This window comes from Myxine glutinosa, chromosome 2, assembly GCF_964187855.1.
Source record: "Myxine glutinosa chromosome 2, kmMyxGlut1.1, whole genome shotgun sequence".
Classification (NCBI taxonomy): domain Eukaryota; kingdom Metazoa; phylum Chordata; class Myxini; order Myxiniformes; family Myxinidae; genus Myxine; species Myxine glutinosa.
This window is the reverse complement of record NC_136262.1, coordinates 224,604,031-224,616,499: the sequence shown is the minus strand read 5'-3', so window position 1 is coordinate 224,616,499 and position 12,469 is coordinate 224,604,031. Positions and strand designations below refer to the sequence as shown.

At 43.8% G+C, this 12,469-nt stretch overlaps 1 protein-coding gene across 2 annotated transcripts in view; it reads left to right on the top strand.

Moving 5' to 3' along the window:
- Positions 1-12,469, top strand: part of LOC137420790 (sodium-dependent phosphate transport protein 2B-like) — a 120,752-nt gene that overhangs the window by 22,838 nt on the left and 85,445 nt on the right. For both annotated transcript variants that reach the window (XM_078772320.1, XM_068106156.2), the window contains exon 2: positions 8,222-8,312. In XM_078772320.1, coding sequence (XP_078628446.1) covers positions 8,291-8,312 — 22 coding nt within the window. In that variant the 5' untranslated portion in view covers positions 8,222-8,290. The remainder of the gene's footprint in view (positions 1-8,221; positions 8,313-12,469) is intronic.

Genomic DNA, 12,469 nt, shown 5'->3' with positions numbered 1-12,469 from the left:
TGTCTTTCTCTCTCCCTGTCTATCTCTTTCTCTCTGTATTAATTTGTTCAACACTGCAAGTTACATGCATTCTCAAATCCATGATCGTGCTGAAAATATCGTGTACGACATTGGGTGGTTTGCCATTGCCTTCCCCAAAGCGCTTAATTATTGTCTTTCATTTAACCGTGAAGCATGTCTGAAAAGCTTACTCATTTTTATTTTATTTAAATCCCCCTAGCCCAGGGGCGGGCAACCTTTTCAGAGTGAGGGCCAGATGAGACTTTTGGAAGGAGATCGCGGGCCGGAGTGAAAAACGAAATCTCAGAATTACTATATTTTGTTTACATGAATAGATTGTACAAAAATTGCATTGAACACTCTACAAATCAATGAGACTGCTGGTGCTGTTTGCCATGAAGAAGTATTTCCATGTCTGGCTCGATGGTTGAGGTAGACAACAGAAGAATGTCATTGAGGTGGCGGTCCGAGAGTTGGGAGCGAAGGTGAGACTTCGTGTACTTCATTTTCGAGAAGAGCTGTTCACAGCAGTAGGTGCTGCCGAACATGGCCACAATGCGTTGGACATGGGCAATGTATTTTTGAAAATTGTTAGAAGGGAGAACAGTGTCGCGGAAGAAGGACAATGGAGAAGAGGTGCGGAACTTCGCCTTCATTTCATCGTTGCACTGCAGCTCCACCAACTCCATCTGTAAGGAGGCAGGGGCGTCTTCCACGGGGAAGTCAAAGGGAGCAGTGAAAAGCTTGAAGTCCGCAGCCAGCACCCTGACTCCTGCAAAACGGGAAGCAAATTCCTCACGTAGAGAGTTGACGACACTAACGCAAGTGCCCAGGTCCACATCGTCAGGGGCACATGCAGCAAGGCGAGGAAAATGCACAAACTGACCAGAAGCCAATTGAGCCTCCCACAAGCGCAGTTTAACCTCGAAGGCAGTGATGTGCGCGTACATGTCTGTCACGAGAATGTCTTTGCCTTGCAGCTTTATGTTGAGGGTGTTCAGGTGCGCCGTGATGTCCGTGAGCAGGGCCAGGCGAGCTAGCCACCGCGGATCAGAGAATTGATCAGCGTGGGGAAGGTTCTTCTGACGTAGAAAGGTGGCAATCTCCTGCTGTAGGTCGCACACCCGAGACAGCATGGCCCCACGACTCAGCCAGCGTACCTCACAGAAGTAGAGCAGGTCGTTGTAGTGCACGTTCACCTCGTCCATCAGTGCCTGGAACTGACGATGGTTAAGGCTGCGGGAGAGGATGGAGTTGACGACCTTCACCACGACAGACATGACACCAACGAGGTTGGCAGACTTAGCGCACAGGGACTCTTGGTGGATGATGCAGTGCATCTTGTTAATGGGCTGAGTGTATCCGGCGGCTGCACAGTGACGCACTAGCAGCGAAGCGGCGCCCTTCTTCTCACCAACCATCGCCGGGGCACCGTCGGTCGTCACACACACAAGACGGGAGAGGTCCAGGGAGTGCTGATCAACACACAGAAGCACGGCGTCGCAGATGTCTTTCCCAGTGGTGGTGTCGCGCAGCGGGACAAGCTGGAGGAATTCCTCACACACTTGAAAGTCAGCGGTGACGCCACGGATGAAAACGGACAGCTGGGCCGTGTCCTTTGTGTCGGTGCTCTCATCCAGAGCGAGGGAAAAGGCGACGAAATTTGAGCTGCGTGTTTTGAGTGAGTCGTGCACGTTTTCCGACATATCCTCGATGCGGCGACGAACGGTGCGGGACGAAAGGCTCACGTTCTCAAAGGCGGAACGCTGCTCTGGACAGACGGAGTCCACTACAGCGAGGAGGCATTCCTTGATGAAGTCCCCATCCGCGAATGGCTTCATTCGGCGAGCAAGGATGCGGGAGACTTCATAACTGGCGCGCGTCACCTTTTCGGCCTCAGTATTCTGCTTGCGGAAGAGTGAAGTTTGTTTCTCCAAGTTGCCTGATAGTCTAACCATGGCGTCCTTCCTTTCGGTGGCAGACACCGACGCGAAGTTTGACGAGCGGTGCTCTGTCTCCCAGTGGCGGCGCACGTTGTACTCTTTTAGGACAGCCAAAGTCTTCAAGCATATGAGGCACTGGGCCTGTCCAAAGCGCTCGATGAAGAAGTACTTCTCCCACTCAGGGTTGAAGATCCGACGCTCGAGGTCCACTTTCCTCTTCTTAACATGCTGGGTCGCAGACATGATGAGCTGAAAAGGAAGAAAATTAGGTATATCAGCAATGAATAAATGATGTAACAGCAAGCAATCTGGGGCACAAAAAATCTCGGAAGACGAATTGTACAGATGAATGTATTTATTTTGCGCGCACGTGGCCAACGCTGAATATGACACAGTTTCACCGTAAAACTGAAATACAGGAAATGAATCAGTCTGCATACTTTTTTTTTTAAAGAGTTCGTTTTCCTTTTAAACAAAAGTTCGTCAATTTCGTTTTCCTTTTAAACAAAAGTTCGTCAATTTCTTTTTTCTTTTACAAACAGAAAGTTCGTTATATATTTTTTTTCTTTACAAATAGAAAGTTCGTTATATTTTTATTTTTACAAATAAAAAGGGAGAATAAAATTATTTAAACGCAGCAAATGAAAGATAATAACATGTTCTAACAAACAAAACAAAGCAAATTGAAAGAAAGTGAAAATTGAAATAGGTTTAGAGAACTCTGCGTCGCTTACCTCTTTGTTGCAAGTTATTTGTCCCAGACACCAACGTTTGTCGCAAGCTGACTGAATCGGAAGGACGTCCGTATCACATGCCGGCTGATTTGAAAAGACCGCCTATCAGCAAGCAGGCGGTGTCTAGGCAAGACAGTTCCCCGTGCGCATGTCTTCCGGAAGAGGACGGTGCTGAAGACAAAATGTCCCTTTCTTGAATTCAGACCGGCTAAATATAAACTCTTACATTTACAAATGATATGAGTTTTACTGGGAGGTCCGCGGGCCGGATTGCAATAATAAAGCCTAGCAGGGTGGCGGGCCGGACGCTAAGCCTTCGCGGGCCGGATGTGGCCCGCGGGCCGGGGGTTGCCCGCCCCTGCCCTAGCCGTTCCAAAATATAAGCACATTGCAATGGGGGAAAATATAAAAGTGCATTTTTCCCATCCAATTTGACTGAGAAAAAATATCTGTATATAATACTTTCTTTGTCCGCCACCTTAATCGCACACCTTGAGCGGGCAGCTCAGGGGTACGTCTTCAAGTGCTAAACACATGTACCAGCCTTGTACATTCCACGAATCCTGCACCAAATTTTCTCATACTCACTCAAATTAGATCCATTGCACATATCTGTTCATGAAATTTCACAAATGATCCCAAGTAATTAATATTGCAATGACCTCTAAACATTCCTAAATCATTCCACTTGTTCAAAGAACGTTCATTTCGCAAGAAAGAGCGGGGGCAAGAGACAGGTAGCCGAAATGGAAATGAGGGACAATGAGGGACAGTGAGGGAGTGTCGGTATGCAATTTTCATCCAATCGCCATCTTTCACAATAATTCTGGACCGGCATGAGATGGCGTTGTCTGTCATTAATTTATACGTTGATCAAACGAGTTTTAGACATGGCGGGAAAACTGAAAAAAAAAAAAAAATTTATTAATTTAAAACGGGTGTACACGATTGTACACGTGTACGGACCTTACCGAACCGGCAAACAAATCGCCTCATGGTGCACTTCATGAGCCGATTTGCCTGCAGACCAGAGTAAGGCTCTTAACACCCAGCGTATAACGTACGCATCCTCGCAAGCACACGAATAATAGAATCATTTAAAACGTTCCATCCGTGACTTTTACCTCGGACGGTCGTGACAAAAATACGTTTACACTCCTTGGATTGTCGTTATGTTACCTATATCGCGGCAAGCCCCACACACACATCCTCCACCATGTTCAGAATTAAACACAGGTTCGTATTTCATAATGGACCATCCCCAAGACGCCATGCTTACCTTGGCGAAGTCCACTCGAAATCCCAGTGGTGCCTCCAGATTGTCGGGGAAGTGTTGTGAGACTCAAGACTCCAATGATGTCACAGGTTTACAAAATATCACAACTTTATTAACTGGTTGTTCACTTCATTCCAATACCAAATAACTACCGTTTAACGCAATGGACCAGGTAACTCTATCCGCATAGTCCCTCTTTCGTGGCTGATGTCTTCTCCGCAGCGCCGTACTCGTGGTACGCGTTCATTCCGTCGGGCAGGGCTTCTGAGGATGAGTGCTCCTTGACTCAAAGTCTCTTCTGTTTATATGGGCAAACTTCAGTTAATCCTCTGTGCGCTGAAATCGTAATCCCTTCTCCGCAGCAATGTTACTCAGTCATCCTGCTCGCCTTCCTGGCACCAACTCGCTCCTCCCTGCTGGGAATTTGCTTCATCCTCTTTGCATCCCGATGAAAGACAATAGTACGGGCTTGGGAATGTGTGTTAGCCCGGGGTCGTGCTAAAGCTACACAACAGGACTCCCAGCTTCGACAGGGCGAGATGCATTCCTGACATTCTTACGACCACCTGCTCGTACCTTGGTTCGTTACCAGTTCCAACCAATGAGTTACACTGAGTTACACTTCCACAATATGATCGACTATCCATGGGGTACCATTGGATCTTGAGCTTGTATCCAGCTTGTTCATCCCTTACCCCCTCCCAACTCCGCTTTTTAGCTCGTTCCTCCAAGTGTGAACCATGAGATGACATGACATGAGATGACAACCATGTAACAGTATCCGAAAGCCCGGGAATGATCGAGACACACTCGTTCTAGTCAGGTTCACCTTTTTTTTTCGTTCAAATTTTTTGGAGATTAGCAAAACTATACATTTTTGGAATGTTCAGAGCATGAGGAATCCAAAAATTAATGTTGGCATTTGCGTAGACACCTGCATGGCCGCCATTTTGGATTTTCAAAATGGCCACCATAAATTACATAATTTGCGCTATCTCGGCTTCTCGTCAACCTAGAATCTTATTTAAATATGCTAATCCTATGTTTTCTGGGTCAAGAAAACCATTGGTGGGATCATTAGACTTCTAATCCTAACACTTGCTTCACTTTTAGGACTTTCCAGATGTTAGTGATACAAAAAATAGTCCGCTCACATCTTCCAACCTATAAACTTTTCATTGAATATGCCTATTCCATGTTTCCAGAGACAAGGAATCCGCTTGTAGTATAGCTAGACTCCTTGCACAGACCTTTGTTTGTGTGGAAGTGACTGTGAAAATGACGCGGACTCTAATGCCGAAAATGACAATCAGGACAGTGATGAAGATTTGTAAAAGCATATTCCTGAACGGTATAGACCTAGTAGATCCTGTGTATAGGACTTATAGTTCAATCCGATACTAACAAGGCTGCTTTCTTGCTTTATAAACCCATACCTGTAACTTCAAAGGACTTGCAATATCATGTATTATGTAATACAGTTATATCACAAATATAAAGACAATGGTTTTCAATTACCTTTGTTTGTTGCTTTTCCATCATCCTGAGCACTATTTTGAGGCCTTTATTGGATTCCTTGACCCAGAAAACATAGGATTAGCATATTTAATGAAGTTTCTAGGTTGACTAGAAGCCGAGATAGCGCAAAATATGTATTTTATGGCGGCCATTTTGAAAATCCAAAATGGCAGCCATGCAGGTGACTGTGCAAATGCCAACATTGATGTTCAGATTCTCCATGCTCTGATGATTCCAAAAATGTACAGTTTTGCTAATCTCCCACAATTTGAAACGAAATTATATTTGTTAACATAGTGAACCCGACTATGGTGCCAAATTGTTTCATATTCATCTTGATTGATGCACTTTAGCCTTAATGTGCAAAAAGGTGGTCGTTAATTAGTAAATAACTAGCCGAAACCCGTGGAACATCCACGGAAGGGAGGATGTGGTGTATGGATAGAGTGTACCATTATGGATGGCATAGGGGATTTGCTTGTCCGAGTAAGAGTTAGGAAGAAAGATGAGAATGAAGAGTGCGTATATGAACAACGATCGCCGACACCGGCACAAATGCATGCTCTGGATTGTCCACTCAGTGGACGGCTTGCTTTCGCCTTCGCCTGTCCAATCAGCGGACGGCTTGCTTCGCCTTCGCCCAGCGGACACCAATACGATGGCATCGTAAGATGGCGTCGTATCGGCAGTTAATCGGATGCTTTTGGGCCCCAACGTCGGCTAATTCAGATTTTTCGAGTATGCTGTATGTGATAAACAAAGAGTGCGGTTCGTAGATCGTAAATCCATTAGTGCCGTGGGCATCGGGTCACTGGGTGCGGCGTAAAAGGGATAACAAAGTCGAGTCCTTACGCTATTATTATATAGATAATCAATCAATAAATCTATGAATAATGGCAATGTATGTGACATAATTAGGTGCTTGGATGATACGGATACACGTGTGGGCCATAATAGTGGCGTGTACAGTTAACGACCGTTTTTATTCCAAATGAGTTCGCGAGGCAAGATTATGTGTTCTACGAATGCTACTTGTTTTCTGTATTTTCAACATATTTTCTTCTTCCTCTTCTTTCTCTTCTTCAAGTCTAGCCTGCTCTGATGAAGGGTAAAGCCCCAAACGTCAGCACCTTGCAATCCTTTATGGTGAAGTTCCTTAACCATTTTGTTCCTGTTTTTGTTTTTCATCATTCCTGTTGCTTCATCCTGAACAACAGCCTCAAGATATCTAATCAAACTTATCTTTCACTTTGGATAATGACAGGTCTGTGATTGCTTCATAATGATCTGCTCTCTCTGACAAACCATTTTATTCCACTTCTCCTGCAAATATTCTTCACATTACCCAATCACTAGTAAATTAATGATCTTGGGAAGCTTTTGTTATCAAAGGGGTTGGCAGGATGGCTCAGAGGTAACGGACTCACTTTTGAGTTGCTGTCTTGTCCGAGTTTGATCTCCGACCAGGATATAAACAGTGACCCTGCTGTTGGACAGATCATTGCATCAATGAGTGTGCCAATGTGCCGTCCACCTGGTGGGACACAAAGTTGCTCCTGCTTTGGATTAGAAAGAAGTACAAGAAGGAAGGTTCTTGGGAGCGAGGACAAAAAACCCCCAAAGATTCCCAACCAATCATTCTCGGCATTCCTTCTTCAATTATTACAACTCACTCCCACGAGAACCATCCCATGAAGCCGGCTGTGTTCTCTGCATTCATGTAGATTCTAGACGTCAATTTCTTTCATTATATGTGATCATTTCCTGTAGTAGACCGTTGCATTGGTTCAATGACACAATTTTAAATTTTCTGAATGTTTTGTGAATTTAGTTGAACTACTTGTCTCATTTCCTCCGCCACCGAAGGTATATATATATATTATATATGGAGGTAATGTTTTCACCCCTCCCCTGTCTGTTCGTCTGTTTGTTTGTGAACAGGATATCTCAAAAAGTTGTGGACGGATTCGGCCGAAATTTGGTCGAGAGGTTGGGTATGTGACACGGACGACATGATTAGATTTTGGTGAAGATCCGGATTCGGATCCGATAATTTTTTAAGTGATTCTTCACCATTGAGAGATAGGGCAAAAAACGACATACAGCACGATATCTCAAAAGGTTCTTGACGGATTAGGATGAAATTTGGTCGAGAGGTTGGGTATGTGACACGGACGACATGATTAGATTTTGGTGAAGATCCGGATTCGGATTCGATAATTTTTTAAGTGATTCTTCACCATTGAGAGATAGGGCAAAAAACGACATACAGCACGATATCTCAAAAAGTTCTGGACGGATTCGGATGAAACTTGGTGGACAAGTTTCATCACTTGGACATCACAAGTTTCACTTGGTGGACAAATTCACCAACATATGGAATGTTGGTGAATATAGTTCAATGCACTATCATCATCATAGAGCTTAACCTTCCAGATTCACATTTCATGTTGAATTGAATTTGTTCCTGTTCCTGTTCCAATTGAATTGAATTTGCTCCTGAATTGAAACATGTTGAATTCACCATTTATGTTTGTGTTGAAACATTCAAGCACACTTTGTGATTGTTTAAATGCATGGAATAAGTTATGTGCTATGAATTTAAGTGTTTATATGAACTTTCAGTTCAACAAATTCTGGAGCTACTGGAGCATTTTTGCAGTACCTTATGTCATTTACATCCAACAAAGAAACCACATTTGTATCTTTCAAATAAATTTTCTTAAACAGGTTTTGTTTGTTTCCCACAGATAAGACTTTATGCAATCACCAGCAGCTGAGAAAACAAGGGAAAAATCGTAGGAAAAACATTCCTTGGAATGAAATCATCACAAGACCATGGTAAAACATTGAAACCGGCCTGCTTTAAATTGTGGTGTTTACAGTGAGGCATGTCAATTGTGGCCGCGTTGTCAGTGGTTACTGTTATTTTTGGTTCATCATTATTCATTTAATGAAACTATCTATGCAATAGTACTTGTTTAACCAAAGCCTAAAGTCTTATACCAACTCAATCAAGTTAGTAACCTACTGTACAACAACATTTCTCACTGCCTGACTTCTAAGGAAGTAATCTGCTTTGCGGTAACTTGACCATATAATTGTGGGTCATGACCATATAATTCCTGATTTTCCATAGGTCACCTTTTCGCAACACCTGAACATTTGATTCCTTGGGTAATTTTAGTTTCTGAATCTGATTATTAGTGTTGCCCAGTGATAACCCAGCCAGCATGTCCAGCTGGAGCCATATGGGTCCCATGTGGGCTAACTTGTGGGTCCCAAGTGTGTCCTGCACGTTGGCCCCAGCTGGATTTGTCCAAAGGCTCCACCGTAGCCCAACTGGACTAGGCCACGAGGGCTCAGCATGTGCTTTTTGTGGGCTACCCCATGTGAGCTGGGCATGTGCTTTTTGTGGGCTAGTGTTAGCTCAATGAAATCCAGTTTCCTTGATGCCTAAAAAAGAACCCCAAAACATTAACATAGACATGTGAATACAATGGATCCAGAGAAGAAAGTTAAATTCTCTATCAAAAACACAGTCACCATGACAAGTGTTAATGTTTACTCCATATCAGAGTCCCGAATATCCTCTTTCTCAACTCTTTATCCTCTTTCATCATCGAATATCTTTCTTTATCTCAACTTTTCGAATATCCTCTTACTTTCTCAACAATCCTCTCCAAGAAATTCTGTCACTCAAGCTTTTGGGTCTCACCATCTGCCATTATCTTTCCTGGGAAACCACATTTCCAAGCTGGCCTCCAAAGCCATCCTCCGTCGTGCGAAGTCCTTCCTTGGCACACCTGAGCTCCTCACCACATACAAGGCTTTCATCCGCAGCTCAATGGAATACTGTTCTCCCCTCTGGGCTGGTGCTCCTGCCTCACACCTAGCTCGTCTTCACGCTGTTGAAACCAAAGCTTTCAGAATCATTGGAATTTCCTGCGATGAAGCTAACTCCAAGGGCCTTTCACCCACTCACCGCAGGCAGGTTGGTGGTCTTTCTGTCTTCTACTGACTCCTTTCCAGCCTAGCTCCCCCAGCTCTATCTGTGCTCTGTCCCCCAAATATTCCTGCAGGTCGCACAAGATCTGCCAGCAACCCTTTTCTGGTGAAATTGCCATTATCAATACTCTCTGCTCACCTCCACTCTTTCATTCCTCTTTATTCCTGCCGCTGGAACAAACTTCCTCACTCTCTTCAATCCCACTCCTCCCTCCAGGTTTTTAAAACAGCTGTTCACCACCATCTCTTATCTTCCCCCATCCAAAACCTTGATCTTTTCTGCCCCCGCTAATTTCACCGCAGATCCACTTTTTTAAATACCAACTTCTTTCCTGAAAGTCCTTGCAGTGTCCATGTGTTTTATACTTCTCCCAACTCCCCCCCCCCCCCCCCCATTTGCACGCCTCCTCCCCCAAGCCCTCTACCTCCCACAGATCTCCCGATGTCCCTGCTCTCAAATATTGTGCTTGTGTGCCTCCCCCTCTTTCCCCATCTTGTCTACCGCTCCCCTTATTATATGTTTTATGTTTCCGTTTTTTTTTGTTGTGATTAATGTTAGCTCTTTCACGAGCCTAGATCTTGCATACAAAAAAACAACAACCTGGGACAGAAGGCATGTTTCCCCATTTAATCACAAGATCATCATTATCCATTGCCCATCCATGATTAGTTGGGCGAGGTGCATTCACAAACTGATGAAAAGCTCTTCTGATAATTTGCATATGGCGCAAATTTCGTATGGCGGCCTGATAATTTGCTGTCTAAGTTTATTATTGTTCTTTGGTGCAAAACAAAACATGATTACTCGTTAAACAGTCTAATCAGTCTAATCTACATGCAACAGATCAGTTCAAATGTTCAAACTGCTTTCCTTCATTGTCTATGCACAGCTGTAGCTGTGACTAAGCACTCTGAGACACAGTCCTGCATATTTCAGTCGTTAAGGCAGCAGTCTCATTACGGAAGAATTGTTTCAAGTCTCTAAGGGCCGTAGGATTCCTCACATACACTTTGTGTTTGAGGAAACCCCAAAGGAAGAAATCACAGGGTGTTGTTAAATCACAAGACCGCAGCGGCCATTCAACCGGACCACGACGGCCAATCCATTTGTCTGTAAAGTTAAAATCAAGGGCCTGGCGTACACTGGCAGCATAATGAGCAGGCGCACCATCATGTATGTACCACATTTGGCCATCATTGAGTGGAAATACATGTTGCTCCAACATTAGAAGCTAATTTGCAGCATTCACATATTATTCGAAATATATTGGTCCTCCAGATTGGTCCTCTGGAAATATATTGGTCCTCCAGAAATATATTGGTCCTCCAGAAATATATTGGTCCTCCAGAAGAAATGCCTGCCCAGACGAACACACTAGTTTGATACGGGACATTGTGCTCAACAGTAAATCGTGGGTTGTCTACTGCCCATATCACGCTGTTATGACGATTCACAGAACCAGATAATGTAAACTTGGATTCATCTGACCACAAGATCCTGTTCTGCAAATCATTGTCCATATCCATTAACCCAAGCAAAGTCTCACATGCCTCAACGCGCCTGTCAAAATCATCCTCAGATAGTTGGTGAATTAATCTGAGTATGTATGGTTTCGCATTAAAATCTTTTAGTATTCTTCGAATCGATGATCGGCTTATGTTGGTGACATTTGATAAGCGACGAGTTGATTATGCTGTGTTACAGTCGAGTTGTTGTTGAATGACCGCTCTGCTTTCCTCAGTTTCAACAGTACGAGGCCTACCTGGTGACTGTTTTGGAAGAATGCTGCCAGTTTCATCAAACTGCTTGTTTATTCTGCCAATATTTCTTCTGTCAATTGCGTCGGCGCTACATTCTTTGACAAGTTGTCTGTGAACTTCAGCGGAATTTCCAGATACAGAATACAAGCGTACAGAGCAATTTTCTGTCTCACGATATCCTCCGTCATATTAGGGCGTCTAATTCACAATGAACTAAAGTAATGCAAAGACAAACGTGTGCAGCACAGTGAGCGTAGCTCACACTGATCCATATCACATGATGCACCTCACCCTGTTGCGTATCACGTGATGCCTGTGCGTGTTGAAGCGGTCACATCCATTTACAAGAAATCATGTTTTGTTTTGCACCAAAGAACAATAATAAACTTAGTTGTTTGTTGCAGGTATCATTCTTCAAAATGTGCCCAGGGTTTCTGGACCACCATGTATATATATATATATATATATATATATTGTTCAAAGTGGGTTTTCCCTTCTTGGGTGCTTCTCATTATTCCTGCACAGCCAACAGCCAAGGGCTACGATGAAAACATCTGTGTCTGCACTTTGGATGATGACAGGATTTTATGCTTGAGATGTTGAAGGATGAGTTTGTGCTGCATATGGCTTGTGTCGGTGCAGAAGAAGTCTTTTGTCAGCCTCCTCATGATCTGAGATGTGGAATTTCTTCAACTTCTATCTCACCACATGCAGTGAGTGTGAAAGGCATGGCATTGTGTTCCATGTGTAAAGAACACTTTGCCATATCTGAATATTTCAGGATCAGTCATTTTCCATGTGTCGAACAGAAACTGCACCAGCTCTTCCTTGCTTGGGATACCTGCCATCCACTTCTTCCACTATAAAGGAATCACTCAGTCAGTGATATATTTCTTGAATTAAGGCCATGCTATCCACAATCCAAATAGTCTTCTTTTGGAACTGACTCAACAAATAGCTAACGCTAATGGATTTCAGCAGAGACTGCACTTCACAAGTTCCTGCAAATCAACATTCCTGTCCTTAAGGGCGACAAGGAACTTTGTAAAGAAGCTCCTGTCTTATTGTAATACGTGCGCCTTGTTGAGCTTGCTTTACGTCATCGTCTTTGTCAATGATGAGAAAGTCGTTAGTTTATTTCGCTTGATTGTCATGTGCAGATCAGTAGGACCTTCTTGTAGTCGGTCTTTACTGTATTCTTCAGTTGCAGCAGTGCCATGTCATGTGGC